The sequence below is a fragment of the Megalobrama amblycephala genome, linkage group LG20, assembly GCF_018812025.1.
Source record: "Megalobrama amblycephala isolate DHTTF-2021 linkage group LG20, ASM1881202v1, whole genome shotgun sequence".
Lineage (NCBI taxonomy): Eukaryota > Metazoa > Chordata > Actinopteri > Cypriniformes > Xenocyprididae > Megalobrama > Megalobrama amblycephala.
In genome coordinates this window covers 8,001,351-8,024,507 of record NC_063063.1, presented here as the reverse complement: position 1 = coordinate 8,024,507, position 23,157 = coordinate 8,001,351, and the positions used below count along the sequence as shown (strand labels likewise).

General features: G+C 36.3%; 1 protein-coding gene across 4 annotated transcripts in view; it reads right to left on the bottom strand.

The window, feature by feature from the left end:
• Nucleotides 1-23,157, bottom strand: part of mpp2b (MAGUK p55 scaffold protein 2b) — a 63,319-nt gene that overhangs the window by 5,572 nt on the left and 34,590 nt on the right. For 3 of the 4 annotated variants that reach the window (XM_048170896.1, XM_048170898.1, XM_048170899.1), the window contains exons 3-9: nucleotides 12,015-12,115; nucleotides 11,414-11,566; nucleotides 11,154-11,309; nucleotides 8,591-8,818; nucleotides 1,381-1,512; nucleotides 1,192-1,294; nucleotides 42-110 (exon numbers count right to left, since the gene is read on the bottom strand). In XM_048170896.1, the coding sequence (XP_048026853.1) occupies nucleotides 42-110; nucleotides 1,192-1,294; nucleotides 1,381-1,512; nucleotides 8,591-8,818; nucleotides 11,154-11,309; nucleotides 11,414-11,566; nucleotides 12,015-12,115 (942 nt within the window). Of the gene's footprint in view, nucleotides 1-41; nucleotides 111-1,191; nucleotides 1,295-1,380; nucleotides 1,513-8,590; nucleotides 8,819-11,153; nucleotides 11,310-11,413; nucleotides 11,567-12,014; nucleotides 12,116-22,600; nucleotides 23,016-23,157 lie in introns of those variants that run through there. The other variant, XM_048170895.1, reaches the window with a different exon arrangement.

Below are 23,157 nucleotides of genomic sequence, written 5' to 3'. Positions count from 1 at the left end.
GCGCTTCCGTTGCACCGGACAGATGGAGCAGTCATCTTTACCAGCGTTCTTGGTGGTCAAGTACATCATCTTCTTCTTCTTCTTACCCCCGATCCCTGCACACAGAGGCCCTGCGGACATCAGCACACATCCTGGTAGTATAGACACACATAGCATGACTCCTGTCTACTGCAGGAGTCAGACACATTAAACCTCAGGCCATACTTATCAAACCTTTCAGTTCGTTCTAGTGAAATTAGAAAAATACACACAGAAAAATAACAGCACACAGGTTAGGACGAATAAATAATGGACTATTCCTATAATAAACACCAGAGCATTCTGCTTTACCACGCTGATCTTCCCCCAGGGGGCGCTACTCTCAGTTCAGCGTCACCTCAGGCTGTTGGCAGATGATTTAAAGTCTTGAAGTCATTTTAATGTCTTACTTTCTCATAATGATTTATGATATCAAGAGAATATGGTGCTCAAACTCGAGGAAACTGAGCAAAAAAGGTGTGCAAATGTTGGAGATAAAATGTAAGATAAAATTCTGATTTAGCATGTATTAATGAGATCTTTATAATAGTATTCCAGACTACATACATAAAATGCAAATAAATATCAGTTGTCACTCTTTATCTTGTATAAATGTATTATTAAAATTATATATATATATATATATATATATATATATTAAATTAAATTCAAATACAGTAAATTCAAATTCAGTATACAGTATATACAGTAAATTCATGTATGAAATATGATACAGTAGGCTTTATAGGATATATCTATTTAAACACTAGCATTCAAAAGTTTGAGATCATTATGATTTTTTTTAATGTTTTTAAAAGAAGTCTCTTATGCTCACCAAGGCTGCATTTATTGCATCCAAAATACAGTAAAAGAGTAATATTGTGAAATATTATTACAATTTAAAATAACTTTTTTCTATTTGAATATATTTTAAAATGTAATTTATTCTTGTGATGGCAAAGCTGAATTTTCGGCATCATTACTCCAGTCTTCAATGTCACATGATCCTTCAGAAATCATTCTAATATGCTGATTTCTTATTATTATCAATGAGTTATTTTAAATTGTAATATTATTTCACAGTATTACTGGTCCAATAAATGCAGCCATAAAAACTTCCACATAACAAATATTCCTCTACATATATATATTCTGTAGTGCCTTGTGTCCTACCTGTGCTAGCGAGCTCCAGGTCTCTCTTGACAAAGGCTTTTCTCTTCTCCTCTAACAGCTGACTGGGGATCAGGCCTGCACTGCCTCCTTCCAGATGACATGCCTACAGGTGAGACCAGATGCAAGGTAAGACAGCCATACAGAGCTAAAAGGTCATGGCTATATATACACCCCACACACAACACACACCTGCCACCAGTTGGGGTCCTCCTGGTTGAAGATCTGAAGGATGTCTCCACTGCTGAATTTGAGTCCAGCTTCTTTACAGGGGATCAGGTTGTCATGAGTAGGGTCATAGTCAAAGTGACACTTTACAAAGGCCTGCAGACAGAGAGAGAGGGAGAAAAATAGACATAGAGTAAAAACAGAAACACATTGTCCTTGTTACTGAATATGTCCTTCTATCAGAGTGTCATATTGTCAGCCTGTTGAAAACTTTAAAGGTTCTTTCACAGTTAGCTATTCTTTACTGTCATCACTGGCTGATCTGAGTTCTGTGTGTACGTGCAGCATGAAGCATATCTGTATCTAATGATTCCTTATTCTGTTAACATGAACATACACTCACTACCACTTCAGACACTTTTATGTTAATTTCACTTTTCTGCTGATTTTAGGTTGATTTCACTACAACTTTTTTTTTCTTTTCGTCACATGAAGGTCACAATAAAACTGTCTTGGAAACTTTTTTTTTTCTACTTGTCCAAATGTCTTTTATGTGTAGATTTGATAGTTTTACCCTTGTTCAGACTCAGATTTTCAATCTTAAAACGAGAAAAAAACAATCAAAATATGAGTTAAAGTGTTAGTTCACCCAAAAATTTCAATTCTGTCATTACTCACCCTCATGTCGTTCCAAAACTGTAAGACTTTCGTTCATCTTCAGAACACAAATGAAGATAATTTTGATGTAATCTGAGAGCTTTCTGTCCCTTCATTCATAGACAGCTATGCAATTGAAACTTTTACACCTCAAAAAGTTCATAAAGAGATCGTAAAACTAATCCATATGAATTGAGTCGTTTAGTCCAAATTTTATGAAGAGACTTGATCGCTTTATATGATGAACAGATTTCATTTAGGCTTTTATTCACATATAAACATTGATCTGCGAACATAAACAGAAGTGCAACCGAACCCGAATGACACGCGAGAACAAACCTCTTGCGGAAGCTCAAACGTGATGCGTAACACCTTGTCCTAATTCCGATAAGATTCCAGCGACGAGCAATTTAACAGTCCACACTAGACGCGACGCTGAGAAGCGATAAAATCAATCAAAAACCACAGCCAATCAAAAGAGAGTGTGGGCGGGCTCTCTCGGCAAGAGCACAGCAGACACAATGAAATGGGCAAGTACATAGTAAAATTCATAAATATTACATAATTTAAACATTATTTAAAGTACATACGGACTGAACCAATCTTTGTCATAGATTACACTTGTTTGTGCACATTGAGTTGACAGTTTGAACGTTCTTGTGCCCATTTATTGATTTTCAAGATCTGAGGTGAATTTGCCAGTGTTGTTTTCATTACAGCTAAAAAGCTGGGAACACAGATTGATATTCAAACTCACATCATTCGCTTTTAACATTAAATAAAGCACATAAACAGTACCTGAGATTATCATTGTCATACTTTGTTGCTGTTTCAGGTTAGGACAAAAACTTCGATTAACATGGAAAAGATACCTTTTATGGCTTGTCGCAGCATCGCGTTGCGTCTGGTTAGTACACGGAATAAACATGCTTGAGCTTCTGTTTTTTGTTCTGTGCATTGATGAATGTTTATATGTGAATAAAAGCCTAAATTCAATCTGTTCATCATATAAAGCGATTGAGTCTCTTCATAAAATTTTGACTAAACCATTCAATTCATATGGATTAGTTTTACAATATAGTTATGAACTTTTTGAAGCATCAAAGTTTCAATAAACTGTCAAAAGAGGGACAGAAAGTGCTCAGATTTCATTAAAAAGATCTTCATTTGAGTTCTGAAGATGAACAAAAGTCTTACAGAATTGAAGCGACATGAGGGTGAGTACATGATTACAGAATTTTCATTTTTGGACTAACCCCAACTAACCCTTTAATACTAATTATTTTACTAATTCTACAATATAATAGTAATTACTATTTAATACTAATTATTACTTATTAATAGTTGATCATTTATACTGACTACATTTATACTGACAAGCGTGTCAGTGTCAGCTTAAGATGAAATATGAAATGTGTGAGGGAAAAAGTTCAATATTAAGTGTGAGATATTATTTGTTTAAATTTAAATGTTAACCCTTGTAAAAAAAAAAAAAAAAATGAAATACTTTTAAGATTTGAAGTGCAGTGCAAATGCACATTCAATACAATTAAGCACACTTAGAAAAACTAGCCTTACAAATCCAAAGTGTCGAAAACATTAAAGGCACATTATGTAAGATTTTTGTATTAAAATATCCAAAAACCACTAGAACAATGTTATATATTTTGTTGACTTGTGTACTTACATTATCCCAAATGTTTCCAAGAATGTTTAAATCCAGAAAAATAAGCAATTTTAACCAGGACACGGACTGTGTCCATGCGTTGCCTATCAATGACATTATACCCGCGTTACCCTAGGTTTTATTTTGTAGAAACCATGGAAACCCAGAAGAAAGACGCTTTAATATATAATATGTTTTATTAGACAAAGGAACAACTGTTTGGATACATTAATCGACAGAAAACTAATCATTGTTTTATAGCTCAACATAGTAAGTCTTATTGTTTAAATCTCGTTTTCTTGATTTACCGCAAGAACTATGTTTTACCATGCCTAATATCGGTCTAGCTTACTGCAGTGTGCAACAAGTGTCTCACAGCAGCCGCCGAGCAAACACAGAGTAGCATTATAACAACTTTCAACACACAAATGTTTCTAATATGATAAACAGTGCTGCGTTACCCCATATACGCTTGACCGGAAGAAGCGTAAGCGGCGACTGTGGCATAATAAAAGTTCCGCTGCTCTCGAGCCACATGTCGTGCTCGTCTCTCTTTAGCAATCGCACAGCACTCAGCCCTGCTCTTCTTCATACTACAGTAACGTTAATAATCACATCCATGAATATGATTTCTGCCTGAGTCCCATCCCGATTCTTTTCCACCGGCTATAGAAGTGAAGACAACACCTACCATGATTCCGTGAAATCAAGGCGTCATCAAGCTACACCTTTGTTTTAAATTAGCAACCTCTAGCGGCGAACATTTACATAGTGTGTCTTTAAAAGTGAACCCCTTTATATTTTCATGATGCATTTCAAAGCACTTACAATATAATATGAGGGTCAGTAAACGATGACAGGATTTTAATTTTTGGTTGAACTATCCCTTTAAGATGAATGTTAGCGAAGGAGCCAAAACCCTGTTGTCATGGCAACTGTAGTCACCTGCAGTCCAGCGGAATGTTGCTATCAGGTGCTGGAATGTCAATGTCACAGAAAATATTCCTGGATTACATCATTCAGACAGTCAACAACAAGCATACTAGACGCACAACACAACAACACAACACATGCCAACAATTCCATCTGCCATCACAAACACCTACAGCAGCTCTCAAAAACATGAATATTACCACCATTTAAGTGTGAATCACATTAGTAACATAACACTGTGATGTCCAGTTCCATATTAGCAGCAGGCACAGGAAGCTGTTCGTTTATTTTGGGATCAAGTAAAGACAGGCACAGATGGGACGCTGTGAATATGGCACCATATGGGCAGACAAACAGAACTTCACTCATTTAATTCTCATTTAATAAGCAGCAAAGATGAAGATCTCTGACATGCAGAAAGCCGTTAAGAACTGCTGATAGCGAAGGGCAGACTTGAAGATTGTCAGTGTTTCATCTTAATCGGTGGGGTGGCACAGTGTCAAAAACAGGGAGGGCTTTGGCGTAATGCACTAATATCCCAGCATGCTCTGGAGTAGAGACAGGTGCCCAAACCTGGCAGGGCTAACCAAAGTTTGAACTCAAATATGTCAATTTAGAGGCATTTTGATCCAAGGTTATTATAGTAGACGTTAGTTACATGTGTGTTTGCATGTTTGTGTCAGCATGTGAGTACCAGAGCATTTTGGTTCCGTCACATCTGGTATTAAAGGCACAGTATGTCATTTTGCCCAGTGCCCAGAAAGGAACTAAAAACATATTTAAAACAGTTCATGTGAGTACAGTGGTTCTACCATAATATTATAAAGTGACGAGAATACTTTTTGTGCAATACTCTTTTCAACAATATCTAGTGATGGGCGATTTCAAAACACTGCTTAGAATCTTTTGTTTCGAATCAGTGGTTCGGATCGTGTGTCAAACTGCCAAACTGCTGAAATCATGTGACAAAAGATTCAAAGCAGTGTTTTGAAATCGCCCATCACTAGATATCTTTTTTTTTTTTTGATGCATAAAAAGTATTCTTGTCGCTTTATAATATTAAGGTTGAACCACTGTACTCACATTAACTGTTTTAAATATGTTTTTAGTTCCTTTCTGGGCACTGAAAGTGTTAATTAACTTGATGGTGATGCTGACCTCACTGAGCCATCGGATTTTATCAAAAATATATTAATTTGTGTTCCGAAGATGAACGAACGTCTTACAGGTGTGGAACGACATAAGGGTGAGTGAGTAATGACAGAATCTTAATTTTTGGGTGAACTAACCCTTTAAGTTTGATCACATGATTTTATTTCATTCTTATAAGAATGAGTAAATGATGACCGAATTTTCATTTTTGGGTGAACTATCCCTTTAATTATAGACTTAATTATAATCATAGACAGTGTTTGGAAATTCCACACCGCTATTGATCCTTGTTTTATTTCTCCTCTTGTCCAAAACTCTTCTTGGGTCATTGGATTCACCCGTACATTTACGTGTCTAGGAGTTATCTTTGGCAACAAAACCTGCTGCAAATGATAACGATGTCCATGTTGTCCATGATGAATGTGTGAAACAACACCAGAGTGGCTTGCTAGATGCTTTAACTACTACTTCCACATTTTTTCATGAGACTCACTGTGTTGCCATGGATTCTATGGCAGTAAACGCAGAAACCAAAGATAATGGGACATCATACCATTGACAGGCGACGCAATGAGGAGGGACATTGCACTGGTTAAAATTGTGAATTTCTCTAAATTTAAACATTGTTGGGAACATTTGGGATAATGTAAGTACACAAGTGAACAAAATACATAACACACTGTGCTAGTGGTTTTAGGATATTTTAATGCAAAAATTGTATATATTGTGCCTTTAAAGGTCCCGTTCTTCGTGATCCCATGTTTCAAACTTTAGTTAGTGTGTAATGTTGTTGTTAGAGTATAAATAAAATATGTAAAATTTGAAAGCTCAAAGTTCAATGCCAAGCGAGATATTTTATTTAACAGAAGTCGCCTACATCGAACGGCCAGTTTGGACTACATCCCTCTACTTCCTTCTTTAATGACGTCACTAAAACAGTTTTTTGACTAACCTCCGCCCACAGGAATACACAAGAGTTGCGTTTGTAGAGTGTGTTTGTCGCCATGTCGTCGAAACGCTGTTATTTTCATCCCGCAGTCCAATCACCGGGTCTGATTCCGGCTCAAATTGATGGGGTAAAATTAAAGACATGTTTACAATAACACTGAGCGCGTGCATCTCCACGTTATGGTAAGAGGCGTGACTTTTCCAGGCACGGTGCGCTCAGAGCTGTCGAATCACAACACAGGAACCGCTGGCACAATCAGAACTCGTTACGTATTTCTGAAGGAGGGACTTCATAGAACAAGGAAGTCATCAGCCCGTTTTTATGACCGTGGAAACAGCGGTATACAGATAAGTAAATTATGTGAAAAATACTGTGTTTTTTTACATGCGAAACATGAACACATGTTATATTGCACACTATAAACACAATCAAAGCTTCAAAAAACCACGAAAAACGGGACCTTTAACATCCAGCCAGGTGATCCAATTGACCTTACATCAGATAAATGACTGACTGCCCAAATAGCCAATCAAATCACTGCGCTGAGAAGCCAAAGTTAACTTTATATTAAGAAAAACAAGTTGACTGTCCGACTTCTTGAAACTTGGGTAGATTCGGGTAGATACCATTATATTTACAGTTTCAACATAACCTGAAACAAGCTTTTGCGGAGTGATAAACTATGGATTTGGAAGTATTTTTTTCCAAAATCATTAGGTACATCAGTGAGAAAATGAATAATTTGTTTGATGGACATAGATTACCCGCCCTTGAAAAGCAGTGGTAAAGTCAGTTACTAGCAGACAGGCAAGACACATCATTCAGCAAATTTATGATTGAGAGCAAAAACTTTAGTTTCTGTGGATTTGGCCATTCACATATTCCATAACGAAATGTCTTCAGCAGCATTTAACTCACAGCAAATGATCCAGTGCGTATCTGTGTTTGTGCTCTGAAGAACGACAAGGGTTTATAACATATTTTTGAAGCGTTGAGCAATGTGGCCAAACACAAAAAAATCTGTTGATTTCTTGAACACAATGGCCAATCAAAGTTAGCACTGAACAAAAACTTGAAGTGAGTGGATTCTGAGTTCTGCACGCTGGCAAATCTCCCCTCATTATAAAAAATAATAATGTAAATAAGAGATTCATTGTGCAGTCAGTTTAATTTATTGCTACAGAATTTCTTGAGATCACGATGAACTAAGATGAGTGAGATTTATAAAGGGAGTGGCTTTCTGCCAAATCCTGCATACGTAATCTGGTGAGTACACTCAATGTCTTTGTTACACATCAATATGCTACAGATGTAGGCTACGTATTTTTATTGCTTATTTGGTATGTATCGTTTTTATTATTGTGTTGTTTGAGGAATTAATTGAAAAGCTTTTGTGCCTTGCGTTTGCAAAATATATAGGCATAATGCAAAATGGTTTAGTTTTAGGTGTAGTTTGGCCTAATTAGGATGGAGTATCATGTGTTTTGATGTTAATATAGAACTTGGTCTATTTCATTAATAATAAATACGGGATGTTATTGTTTTGCTGAAAATCTGTTTCTCAGATGAAATGCCCCACCCCACCCCCATTCTAAATGTTCTGGCGACGGCTCTGACACCTGGCAGTAGAGTAACCTATCTACGGGCGGCACGGTGGCTCAGTGCCTCAGTTAGGTTGATTGGATATGCCAAATTGGCCGTAGGAGAGAGTGTGTCCGAGCACTCTCAGTACCGGATTGCATCTGTAACATGTCTCAAATGTGTCTCTGTGACCTTGTGTAATTTGATTTCATTGAGGGGAGAGTCTACATACATTTATAATTACTACTCAAAAAAGAACAATAATTTCGCTAAATATACATCTGAATGTTGCCCACCTGTCGAGGTGTGTGTGGTTCTTGGTAACTGGGGAGGATTTTGAGGACCACGCTTCCACTGGACTCCTTCAGCATGTTCTGGAGAACCTTCGGGTCACTTCCGACCTCTTTTCCGTTCACCTCTTTGATGATGTCACCCACATGCAGCAGGCCCTGCTGATCAATCATGCCCCCGTGCAGGATCCGAGCAATGACCAGCTCTCCACCCTCCACCCGAAACGTCACACCCTAGCAGAGTAAACAGGATTTGATTCAAACAACAGTGAAACACTACTTGCACAAATTAAGTGCTTCTTAAATAACATTATTATAATATAATTAATATAATATAATTTAATAAAAATCCATAATGTATGTAATTTTTTTAGTTATATATACATTTACATTACAAATTATCACCTATAATATACACTATTATAGTTTTTATTAATATTTTGAATTAGCTTTTATTTTTATATTTGTTTCTTTATAATTTTAGTAATTTTATGTGATTGTTATTTTTATTAGTTTTTATTCTTTTTAAATAGTACTATTTACCTGTAATTTTTTATTTCAGTTTCAGTTTTAGTTCAGTTTTATTTTTTTTTTTTATTTCAAGTTAGTAATTTAAAGGGTTAGCTTCACCCCAAAATGAAAATTCTGTCATTAATTACTCACCCTCATGTCGTTCCAAAGCCGTAAGACCTTCACTCATCTTCGAAACACAAATTAAGATATTTTTCATAAAATCTGATGGCTCAGTGAGGCCTGCATTGCCAGCAAGACAATTAACACTTTCAGTGCCCAGAAAGCTACTAAAGACGTATTTAAAACAGTTCATGTGACTACAGTGGTTCAACTTTAATGTTATTAAGTGACAAGAACACTTTTTGTGCTCCAAAAAAACTAAATAATGACTTTATGACAATATCTAGTGATGGGCGATTTCAAAACATGCTGCTTCAGGAAGCATCGAAGCTTTACGAATCTTTTGTTTCGAATCAGTGGTTCGGAGCATGTATCAAACTGCCAATGTCACGCCCCCCAGTGGTGAAGTAACGAAGCCTTGTTTACTGAATCACGTGACTTTGGTGCTCCGAACCACTGATTCGAAAAGAAGATTTGTAAAGCTTTAGAAGCTTCATGAAGCAGTGTTTTGAAATCGCCCATCACTAGATATTGTCATAAAGTTGTTATTTTGGGGGGGTTTTTGTTGCACAAAAAGTATTCTCGTCGCTTTATAACATTAAAGGGATAGTTCACCCAAAAATGAAAATTTTATGTTTATCTGCTTACCCCCAGGGCATCCAAGATGTAGGTGACTTTGTTTCTTCAGTAGAACACATGATTTTTAACTCCAACCGTTGCAGTCAGTCAGTTAGTCGTATAATGCATATCAATGGGAACACAATCTATAAGAGTCAAAAAACATGCACAGACAAATCCAACTTAAACACTGCAGCTCGTGACGACACATGGATGTCCTAAGACACGAAACGATCGGTTTGTACAAGAAACCAAACAGTATTTATATCATTTTTTTCCTCTAATACACCACTATGTCCAACAGCCTTGAGCGCCTTGAGCAAAATAAAATTAAGTTTTCATGTAATAAAACCATGTTTTTTAGTGGTTTACTTCCATTTGTATAACAACTGTTGTACTAAAGGCACCATGTTTAAACTACGCCAGAGCGCGTACACACCTCACGCACCAGATGCTGTGCTCGCACTCAAGGCATTTGGACATAGTGGTGTATTAGAGGTGAAAAATAATATAAATACTGTTCGGTTTCTCGCACAAACCGATCGTTTCGTGTCTTAGGACATCAATGTGTCGTCACGAGCCGCACAGTTTAATTTGGATTTGTCTGTGCATGTTTTTTTCACTCTCATATATTTTGTTACCATTGCCATGCATTATACGACTGACAGACTGCAACGGTTGGTTGTTAAAAATCATCATTTGTGTTCTACTGAAGAAACAAAATCACCTAAATCTTGGATGCCCTGGGGGTAAGCAGATAAACATCAAATTTTCATTTTTGGGTGAACTATCCCTTTAAGGTTGAACCACTGTAGTCATGAACTGTTTTAAATACAGTTCTTATGAGTGTGAAATGACATGAGGGTGAGTAATTAATGACAGAATTTTCATTTATGCAACATTTCACATTTTAGCTAATATTTATAGTTGGATTTCAATTAACACAAATTTTTTTTTATTAGTTTTAGTTTTACTTTAATGATAATAACCCTGGTTCACGTACTGCTACAGAAGTCTAAAAGTGCTACAGTCCATGTTGCAAATCTGGAAATCTAGAAAAGGACTCTATTTAGAAACAGTCATTGTTTTTGCTATTTGTTTTTGTGACAAAGAAATGGCACATTTCATCTTTAATGAGCAGCTCACATTACAATGCTCCATTTCAGTGTTATGAAAGCAAAATCATGTCTCACTTATTTGAATATTCAATTTCAGATTTATTTGCATAGCGCTCACATTACCTACAGCTCCAAAAGAAGCATAACAACAAATAACAGCAAAACGGTTTGTCAGGTTACTGCAGATTGTCCTGTCTTACCAGGTGCTCTCCAGACACTTTGCGGATGCCCACCATCCTGACAGCATCAGGGGGCACCGGCTGGTTGATGAACGCAGGGTCCATAAACGCACAGGGGCTAGGAGGTGGAGTCTCGTAGGTTTTGGAAGCTACAGAGTCATGTGTTTCAAGTAAAGACTGTAGACAAAAAACAGGTATTGAGGGAAACCACTTTAAAAATCTAAATGAAACACAATTCAAGACATTGCTCTAGACTGAATCTCCAACATTTCTGAGTGTACCTGAAAGTGAGGCTCTTTGAGGATGCTGACGAGCTCATGTGCCGCCTGACTGTGAGATGTGAGGGTGGTGAGGTCTCTCAGGATGTCCTGCACTAACTCCACATTATTGTCCCTCACCGCCTCCAGCTTCGCCTCTTCATAGTGCTCTCGAGACTGCACACACAAAACATTAAACGTTATTTAATATGGAGGAAAATGTGTCGAACATGAGGGTGGGTAGATGATGACCTGTGAAGGTGTGATTCTTTTGGACTGACCACATTTACACATTTACAATAGTAAAATTACAAAACTTCTTACTTCTTCACTTACAAGAATTAAAATCTCAATATGCTCGATATGCTGTAATCATGTGTCCACAAAAACATAGAAATTATGCAAATGTGAAAATAAAGCAACACACTTCCAGCCTGTGGTCAAGCAGCACAGTAAAAAAAGCCTGTATAGGCAGTATGCTAGAGCATTTCATTTATCATCAACTAAAACTGGTATAGGGTTCAATTTTGATAAATGGATCAAATATGATAACTATCTATTGACAGAGACCCAACTCTTAATTATGTGGACACATGGACATCAAGTTAAGAAGTTGGTGGCTCACCACTGGACTCTCCATGATTCCTTTCAGGAAGATGAGGTCCAGGTCATTGGCTGTGGTGGAACTGGTGCTGTCACTCAAGGTGTCCAGAAGACTCTGCATTGCTGAGGACAAGAAGACAAAATGGTTCAGGTCATTTCAGAACTGTTTTCAATGGTTTACTAGATGTCTGTGCCAGTGACTGACCCTCATTAGTGTCTAAGGTTCAGGCTGATGAAGTCTCAGCTGCAAAAGCTGCCTTTTTGTACATAAATCAAGATTAAGCTTTGAATCACAGCATGAGGGGACACTCGGTTTAAAGTCACCATAAAATTCAAATCGACAATTTTTTTTTATAGAATATTGCAATATTTATTATAAATGATTTATCATTGCACATCATGATCACAATAGGGAAGAAAAGACTATCGCAACTTCCGTTTCATTCTGACTTTAAGAGTGTGCACACAAATGACAAGCACTTCTGGAGACAAGAAATTGTAGCAACCAAAAAAATGCATGAATAAACATAATATTGAGATAATATATTTATCATTTCAGAAGAACTCCCCAATACACTGTTAAAATGAGAGAAATATCCAATGGGAAATAGATGTCTTTCCCATTGATCAAAGACAAAGTCTTTTCTCTGAGCAACTCATTATTTAATGAAGCCTCATTAAAAGCTTCTAACATCATGTTCCAGGGCAGATCAGAGAGACAGCAGATGATTTATAGTTTTCTATGAGTCATTTTGCTAAAATAATGTTTATAGATAGCTTGAATAGTCATAATTATGTAGCCATTGAAGTCCTTGTTTGTACACACTTAAGATGCTAAAAAAAGACATGTTTATTTTCGTACTTAAGAAGCACTGGTATAACCATGAGAGAAGATCAATGCAGTGGAGAACCATCAAAGCTGAATTTCATCATACTCAGAGTTTATTTTAATAAAAAAACATTTCTAGAGAGAGCCATGAGACCCACATGGTCGATCTGCACCGCTCACACGGAACTCATTCATGTTTCCCCTGTGTTCTCAACTCTATTTTCTTTTCTACACTTTTCAGACATGTTCAAACCAAACAGAGTGAAACATGAAATGCTGTGTGAAAGAGAAGTTATTGTTTTGTGAGATCGGTCAGTGCTGGAGGAAACCGCAAAGAGACTATGAGATATCCACAGTGCAATAGTGCAATGACTGGGTCATATTTCACCCTAAAAAAGGAAGAGGAAGAGGAAATAATAATGAAAGTAAGATTTTGGGGGAAAAGATGAAGTCTAGTTTACCGCCATTAATAAGTTTTGCATTGTGACATTACTGTCATGACATTACTGCACATTTAAACCCCCACTGTTTGATATCGTAATATATTATTTAAATTGTATAAATGAGTCTTTATACACGTGGCGGGCAGGACGAGGTTTGTTTGTTTATTAAAGTATAGTTGAAACATTTGCCAGTTCCCGCCTCCTCCTTCCCTGATCTACAAACCTCGTTACAATGGTGCCGAAACCCGGGGGGAAAGAACCCTTGCCGCTGTGGGGAGTACCGCGGTACCATTGAGCTTGGCTGAGAAGAGTCTGCCGTCATGGACACGTGAGACGGTGGGCTGGAGTGAGTTGCCAGGGAGACGCACAAGCTCGCTGCCGGCCACCTGGGCTGTGGAGGGGCAGCGGCCATCCATGAGGGAGTGGATCGGCCTCGTCCTGCCCTCCACAATATTTGGGTCCTTAGCAGTGTAAAAGTAACTAATTGCGCAAAAAAGTAACTAATTGAGCTACTTAGTTACTTTTTATGGAAAGTAATGCGTAACATTACTTTTGCGTTACTTTTTCTCACCTGGACTGGGCTTGCTTGTTTTTTTATTTTTTAATAACAACAAAAAAGCTTTTTGGCAAATGTTAAGGCCCTTTCACACCAAAAGTGAAATGAATAAGCCTCAGGCAGATGGAAATGCATATTTACACCTGTACAGTAGAGGGCGCAGCTCAAACAAACCTTTCAGATGTGCTGCCATTCTGGAATACAGAAGAATAGGATACAGGAGAAGGAAGTTGAACACTCTTATTTCTAAATCAAATCTAAAAGTAATTTTTGCTTATTAGTGGTTTAATTGGACCATTGAAGGTCAGCAGCAAAGTCATTGGTTAATAAAGTGAGATTAAATACATAAAGTATATTTATGTAATTTAATATATTTAATTATTACAGGTTTGCGTAAAATTCTGAGATTTTTATTCATTTTGAGGAATACTGAATGTTTTTGTGCAAGTGATATGAGTATATGCATGTTCACAATTAGTCTAGAACTACAATATCCATCAGCGAACACAATACCTCTGCACTTTATTTCTCTCAACACGGGGCAGGAGAGCTGTCAGTCAATAAATGTAAAAAAAAAGTAACTTGCATTACTTATTTGAAAAAGTATCTTAGATATTTTGTTGTAAATCGAAAAAGTAATGCGTTATTTTACTAGTTACTTGAAAAATGTAATCTGATTACGTAATTCAGGTTACTTGTAATGCGTTACCCCCAACACTGGTCCATATCAAAAAGTTTGAAAACCCCTGAGCTGAGCAAACATGCGAATATTTAACCGATGTCTTAAGCTATGTTATCTTATTCTGCTATATTCAATGATGTGGACAGTAAACCCTTGTGACAAAGTGTGCTTATTTGCTAGTGTAAATTCAAATCTCAAGGGTAGATTTTTTTTACTTAGATAATAGGCCTATAATACTATGAAACAAACGGCCATCACACATGCGCTACTGCTGTACATGCACCGTCTGCAAACAAAAATTGGGCTGCACGCGGACCCTCCTGATAACGAAAATTATGTCACACGGACAGTGCACGGACCATCGGCATACATGGATGGCCAAAGTAGTGCATTTGTAATGTCAAATTACATATAAAGATGTAGGCTACTTGAATCGTACATAGAGAGTTTCATTTCATTTCATTGCAATTAACAATACATTCAGTTTGCATTTGAGTATATTCTTGTAAAGTATTTTCTTTTCCTACTAAGTACTTTTTTTTTTAAAAAAAGTTTTACTGTGCTAAAGTGTACTTATTTTTCACAATGGGAAAGGCAAATGACTAGTGTTCGGAACAGAGTATTGTGATCTGGGTTCTAATGAGAGAGTGATGTGAGAAAAATCCAAAGCAGCTAAAGGAGTTTTGCTATGAAACTCTATCTACTGATCTACTCTATGCTCTATATACCACTCATTTTACTTTTAGATTATTTTGTTGTTGATGAGGCCGTCCATGAGCAAAGAGGATCAGATTGCGTACATTCTGAGAGAGTGCTGCGCCAGCCATACAACCACTGAGATGAATGTGTATGCTAACAGGATAGCTCTCTAGGCATTATAGACCTCTTTACTATAATTAATACCATGAGAAGCTCTGTAATGTATATCTCTATGGAAACACATCCTACTGGTGTGTTTCTGAGCAGAAGGGTCAAGCTCATTACTAGCTCTGGGTCGACATCCTGCTGAGACTTAGTGACATTTAATTTGAAAGGACACACCAAAGAAATACACACATATTTCTGAGTTTGAGCCCTAAGAGACCATTAAGCTATACTTGATTAAAATTCCAAAACATGTTTTATAGAGAGGAGGTGTATATATGGACTGTATATATGACTAACTTTTGAAAATTTACCTGAAGGACATGCCTTGATGTTCAACAAGAATCTGTCACATTCTCACACTGCAGCACTGGTTACATTCAGGTCACAGATTTCTGTAATGCTTATCTATATGTAAGAGGCTGCATTACTGCTGTTTATTTTCCCAGCTCAGGACTACCGCTGAGTGTTTGGCTTCTTGACTCATTTCCATTCCACCACTCCTTCAGTAACGGAGAAAGCCTGTAGTATTTAGTTTTCACTCTAGTACAACAGTCATTTCCTGGAACTAGTCTAACCTCCCCTTACACTCATACTACATGAAGCCTGGCTGACAACAGGAGTTTACTTGAGGGAAAAGTCATAGTTAATAGTGAATACATGTTCCCTTTACTAAAGTGTTACCCAAATTAGTTCAATCTATTTCATATTGCATAGGTAATCCAAAAATAGTTTTCATAATTAGAGACGGCCAAGTAGCTAAAAAAGTCATTCAATGCTATTCGATATATGTCTCAATATTGATGTATTTGCTCTTAAGACTTGTATAGTCATAGGTTTCCAGTCAAAAAGACAAACTGTTGACAATTTGATTTGCTTAATAAAACAAGCAAAATAGTATAGAAGAAAAATATTTTAAAATTGCCATGGCTTTCTGTTCAATCTATTTTAACAGTAGTCTTTATTGTAATTTTAATTTATTTGAATAAGTTGTGTATATATGCATATATGTTTTATGGTTCTAAGATATGTTTATATATAAAAATGAAGTCACTTAAACCTCATTTCTGCAAGTGATCTGTTAATTTCAGACTGTTCATTCCCTGGAACCCAAATTATTACTCACATTTATTCCTGTTCTCATTTACTTGCATAAAGATGCCTCAACTTAATTTCTAATTACATATTTCCAAACCCCTCATGGGTTTTAATGGATCTTCTTCAAATCTTCTGGGCTTTAATCTTGATAATTTCTTAGCTTTAATGGTTTTCGTCTTATCTTTTACTAATGATCTTATCTTGGTTTGTGCATTTGGTACTGTACACACTCACTCATAATAGTGACTATACTTTAAAAAAAAAACCTCTTACAATTAAAAGGCCCCTAAAAATATTAATATTAAAAGACAAAATTAGGGCCCTGACATAACTGAAAGGTATATTTTACACTTTTAAGGAGCCCTTCAAAAATGATCACTGGCAAAATATCTACTATAATTAAGTGAAAATATTTCGGTCCCACTTTATATTAACCCTCTGGAGTCTGAGGCTGATTTGGGGCTTGCGAGAGTTTGACATGCCCTGACATTTGGTGCTTAAAAAAAACTACTGTTCAGGATTTACTAAATGACAAAAGTGTCATTACACTGTATTCAGCACAAACTAGGCTACAATAATATGTGAGGAACATGTATGTACATGTTTGTATTTTTGAAGGAATAATGTTTATGCGTGGTTATTGAAAAAACAAAAAACTTAAGTCACTGAAATAAGGCCAAAAAAAGTATATTAAATCTGTGTTCACAAGACTTCTGGGTATTGGAGGTTGTAGACTAGAGTTTTTGCTTCAGAATTATGTAAAAATTATGCTGCCTACTCCTTCATATAAAACAATATATTGATTTAGTTTTTGTAAGACACTTTTTATCAAGAAACACTGTATGGGTGGAGGCGTGAATCTGCATAAATAATGGGCCATTTACACCTGAGAAGACAAAAGAATCACATAATAATGACCTGAAATGACTTGCATATTAATGAGGCCTTTCAGTGAGGTAGGCTGTGAAAAAAACCCTCTGTAATAATGTCTCAGCTCATCATAAACAGCAATACTGTGAAATATTATTACAATTTAAAATAATGGTATTCTATTATATTCTTTAAAATATAATGTATTTCTGTGATGCAAAGTGTCTGAACAATTATGTTACCTCTATGGCATTTCATATAGGCTTTTAGCTTAAAAGCATGCACATTTGGAGAAATATTGATGGATTCTTATATATTTATGTCAATTTTCTATATTGAGAAGTAATATTTATTGTCATCACTATGAGTGCTGGATACTGTGTTTTTAATTCATACTTGCAGCCGGAGGGCGCTCTCTGTGCACATTTAGTCCACAAATTATTCTAAAGAAGAAGAGGACATTTCAGGAATGGTGTTTTTAATTCATACTTGCAGCCGGAGGGCGCTCTCTGTACACCTTTAGGCCACAAATTATTATAAAGAAGAAAAGGAACTAGGAACTAACGGCATGTCTTCTAGAGATCGCTAACCATTGCTTTAACATCCAAATAAACACTTTTCAAGACAATAAATACACGATTGAGACGATGAATGCATGTATTGCCTCTGAATTTGCGTCTGAATAGCGCTGGCTCCGTGGGCGTGGCCGCATTAGCGGATAATGAGCTGAATCACAGACTTCTGACATGGCTCTCTTTTCATACAGATTACATAAACACAGAATGTTTGTTTTCGATTTGACTTGCATGATTTAAAACCTGACATTTCAATGTTTCTTTAGACGTAAGTGTCATTTTTTTTGTCATTAGTATTCAAAAGTTACAGTTCATTTTCTGAGAACTATCAGATTGGACTTCGTTCAGAGGGAGAGGAGAAATCACGCATCATGTTAGTTTTCTTTATTTTACAAAAAGCACAACATTGTGTTTTTACTCTGAGTGTACACAAATAAAAGAAGACATTCTATAGTTTCAATTGATATATTACTTATGTCTCTATGACAAAAAATGACGGAGTATTTTAAGTCTGTTTTGCTGCAATGTGAAAAAAATCCTGCAAAACGCGCCTCAGGGAGTTAAGGGCCAGATTTACTTGCGCCAGCGCAAACCCTCTTTTGGTGTTAAAAAAACTACTGTCAGGATTTACTAAAGACACGCAGTGCAAAATAAGTGCTGAGAAGGCGTGGACTGAGTTGTTTTGCGGCTGACCTTATTGCATATGCATTTCTAGGAGTTTCCCTTCAGACGCAAAATTTATGGGAGTAGAGTATTTAAATGAATCACACATTGCGATTTACTAATGTTTACGCTAGTCAATTTACTGGTATTTGTGCCATTATTTAACACCCAAAAAAGCATGTCTTAACACATTTTGCAACATGGCTGCAATTGTTGCTGCTAGAAGGAGACACAGCAGAGAACAGAGAGTGAATGGTAGAAGGGAGAAAATATTTTCCACTTGTATTTATTTCTTTGGAATGCCAGAGGAAGGCGTTATCCGTATATTACACGTAACAAGTTGCACCTGTGTCGACCCGCACCTAATGAGCATCAGCTCTGCTTATTTGCGAGCCAACGCTAATTTGCACTGCTCTTGGTAGATTGCGTCTGACCATTATGTAAATGATTTGACTGCGTCTGTGCTCGTTTAATTTGACCATCAGCACTAGATCACGAGCAAAACTTGCCACTCCCATCGGCGCTTTTGTGGAATTGTGCTCTCACGCTAATTTGCCCCGTTTAGTAAATCTGGCCCTAAGTGTCTTTAACTACTGTACTTAACATTTAAATCGAACATTTAATACAATGCACTTATTGTGTACATGTTTTTACAGTTGTACTTACATTTAAAAATACCTGCATGTAATAACATATATAACTACATCTGTAATTGGTTTTTTGAATTTACATCTATAATTACACTGTTGACCATTGCCTTTACCCCTTAAACCACCCTTAAACCTATCCATACCACTAAACCTGTCCTAACCTCACCAGCATCCCACATCAAGTAGCAATACAATAAGTACATTTTGGCAAAGAATTTTGTATATAAGTTAGACTCAAGCAGTTGGAGCGACTTAATTTTTCTTTTCTTTTTTTCTTTTTTTGAGTAATCAACTTAAAAATTTGTGTTTATGTTACAAATTAAGTTCCATCTAACTCCAATGTAGTTTGATGGTTGAACATAGTATTCATCCAAAGTTGTCATAACTCAAAAAAAAAAATTAAAAATTGACGCAAACTGTTGCGTTAATTTTTTTGTTGAGCCAAACACATTACTTTTTAGAGTGATGATTTTATAATCCACTTACAATACCAGATGAATATCTGATCCATAGAATCTCAATATTGTTAGGAAATTAAGCATGTAATAAACATTTTTTTCCCTTATAAACCTTAGAGGGACACCCAGATCTTTCTGATATGAAAGGATTTAAATATGCAAAAACGTCTGTAGAATACTGCATTATATTTAAAGGTATGCAAAGATGTAGTCATCTGAATCCTAATTGCACCATGAATACCTTAATTTGCCTAATCATACATCATTACAACTATAATTATTTGATTTTATTTTTCTTCATTTATAAATCACTTTATAAAAGCATGGACTTAATGAAAAAATGTAAAGTAATGCCCAGTTCACATTAGTCTCACGTAGCCAGACCATCAGACTGATGACATAAGATCTGGACTCCATCGCAGCTTTCATTGGCCAAAGGGACGTCTTGACCGACATGTAAAGCAACCAATCACAGCTCGTTTTGTTCTGCATCATGTTTAGGGGTGTGAAAATGTAAAGTTGATGTCACCTACGATAACAGAGTGGTGTGCATCTAATAAATTATTCATTTTGCAAGTTTATTGCAACAATGAAGCTGCAAACTTCACATACTTTTGAAAATCCAGGGTTTAGTTAATCTTGACAGGCACTCATTGTCTCAGTTGTAAACACAATGGCTTTTTTTCCATGAGGGGGTTTGGCATCACAACAGCTTTGTTTTCAGGCGGACCGTTAAAAGAATGCGACAAACACGTCTCCTAGAAATCCTGTAGGAATTCAATCAGATGATGACTTTGAAACTCCCAAAGTGTTTCCCATTTTGTGTGCCATATACATCAGACGTTCAGCCAACGGTCCGTGGGCGTGACGTCTGAGGATGAGTTCACAATAACAGTGGTTAGGTCACCACTGCATGAATCAAACCCATCTTTCTACAAGGTTTAACATATAGAATTATGTTGTTATATTCCTGCATGTGTGAAATCACATATCATCCCCAGAACAACTGATCAAATCTCTTTCGCCCCGTCTGTGATCCCACTGTAGTAGTGAATTACTATCTTTGAGTTCCTAGATGTAGTCTGTCATTATTACACCTATAATTCCATCTATTGATTTCTCAACAGCTTGCCACATCACACCTACAATATTAAAAGACTCAGTCATGTCAGAATGTCAGTCCTGCTATTCATGCAATATACACAGCCGACCTATAGGTGTGTAAGTACATGATTTAATGTAATCATGCATAATTCAACAGGCAGATTGAATATTCATGAGGCCGATGCTGCTTACTGTGTTCAAGAAGGACATGTTGTCAATCTATTGTCAACCATCTCAAGTGTCACAGGAATAGAGTTAAAGTCCAGACTAAAAAGTTGACAGTCTAATAATACTGCTTTATAACCAAGGAAACAGTTCACATAAATACGAGAAAACTGCATTTTTTGGTGAAAAGATGCAATGGAATGTATTCCACTTGTAAATGACTGTATTTTGAACCTCTGAGAGAGGAAATCTGGAAATAAAGGACTCCGACTCATTCTCTCCAGGCAGCTGTAACAAACACAGGATGTGCTCTCATGCACAAAGCTAATTGGACACTGGTTTGTCACCTCTCTTTCAATGCACCCCTCCCTGTCCTCTCCTCTTCACATGCACACACACATTCTGTGCTAGAGCGGGATGAAAAAATGTTGGTGAAAATTTCTATAAAGCCTCTATGAATAAGGGTATTCATAATGTATTCATAATTTTAAAAGTTAAGTTATAATACTTAGCAACTCAACAACGATACACATTTTAATAGTATCATGCATTATAGAACTATAAAACACATGAAATGTGCTGCTGATCACTGGCTAGTATAATGCCAAACATGTATAATGTTATAATGTTACATTCTTTACAGCCTTTTCATTTTCATGTTCCCATCAAGTATTAATATACTGGATAAAATATTGTATTCGCAATTTTTTAAAGATTAGAAATCACATTCGTTATTTTTTAGTGGACATACACAATTATTATTCCGTTAGTCAAGTTGATAAATAAGGACTAAAGACATCAACCGGCAGGAAGTGATATCATTTTAGTGGGAAAAGCAACACAAGCATACCGTAAATTGATTTGATTATTTCTGTGATGTTTTGTATAGTATTATTTCATTCTAAAACATCCCACTGTATATTAAATATCAAAATTCACTTTAATTTGTCAGTCCTTCACTAAACAATTGCTTATATAAGCTTTTTATTTGCATCTTGTCTTGTTTTACCTTATTGGTATTGTGTACATAATTAAGTATTCGAATGTATATGGGAAAAAAATATAACAGGTTACATTATGTATTTTATGATATATTGATATAATTTGCATTGCATTAGGAATGCCTTTAAAATACAATATGGATACAGGAATAAAAAGCGTTAGCATTTGTATAATAAGACGATTATTGCTATTATTCATAATTATGGTTAGTGATATGAACAGACTCCTAACCCTATTAAATATATGTAACTTGAGGAGAGGTTTCTGTAATTAAACGAGCAATTAATTTGACCATGAATAGGAAAATATAATGATCACAATTATGAGAAAATATTTATTATCCGGCATTATGATTATAATGCACAAATAATGCCTAATGATTATGAATAAAATGCATTCAAGTTTTTTACATTTTTAATTTAATTTAACACCAGAAGTAGTATGATCATGTTATCAACTACAATGAGAATATGACAACTCTTGATACCAACATTTCATAGGCATATCAATCAATTCATCCATTATTATAGTTGCATTTACAGTAACTATAACTGCAAATCCACAATAAAAACTGAGGTCCCTATTCCTCCAGTGACACCACAGCATGCTTTTAAAGAGCTGAGCTGATCTTACGCTCTCTGTGTCTTACCTCCTGGACTCTCTAGAGATCTGATCGATCCAATCTCCTCCAGTGACAATCTGTTATAGATACTCCCAGCCATAGTTCAGTCTCTCAGAATCCTCTTTTCCTGCCTTTAATTCACATGCACTCCTTCCTTATTTTCTGTTCCTTCACTTTTTTCCACCTCCTTGACGTCAGCATCAGTTACCAGAAAGCCCCCCACCTCTCATTCTTTCTCTTGCTTGTCCCTTCCTTGATATTATCCTGTCTGGTAACACCTCAGGCTTCCTTGTTTTTCCCGTTTTTGTCTTCTGTCTTCATCCTCCTTCTTTAAAAAAGGTAGTTTGAGGCAGCATAAACAACTGGGCGTCTTTGCATTCTGCCTCCTAATTTGCTCCTATTTGACTCTAACAGCACTGATTCCAAATACACAGGTTGCCAGAGAATTTTAGCCTCCTCCCCATCACTCCCTCTCAGCCGCTGTCTCAATGCCTGACAGACCCACTGAGAAAGCTCAAAACTAAACGCAGAGACCTAATAAAAGGAGACAATGCAGAAGAGGGAGAGATAGAATATAGAAAAAA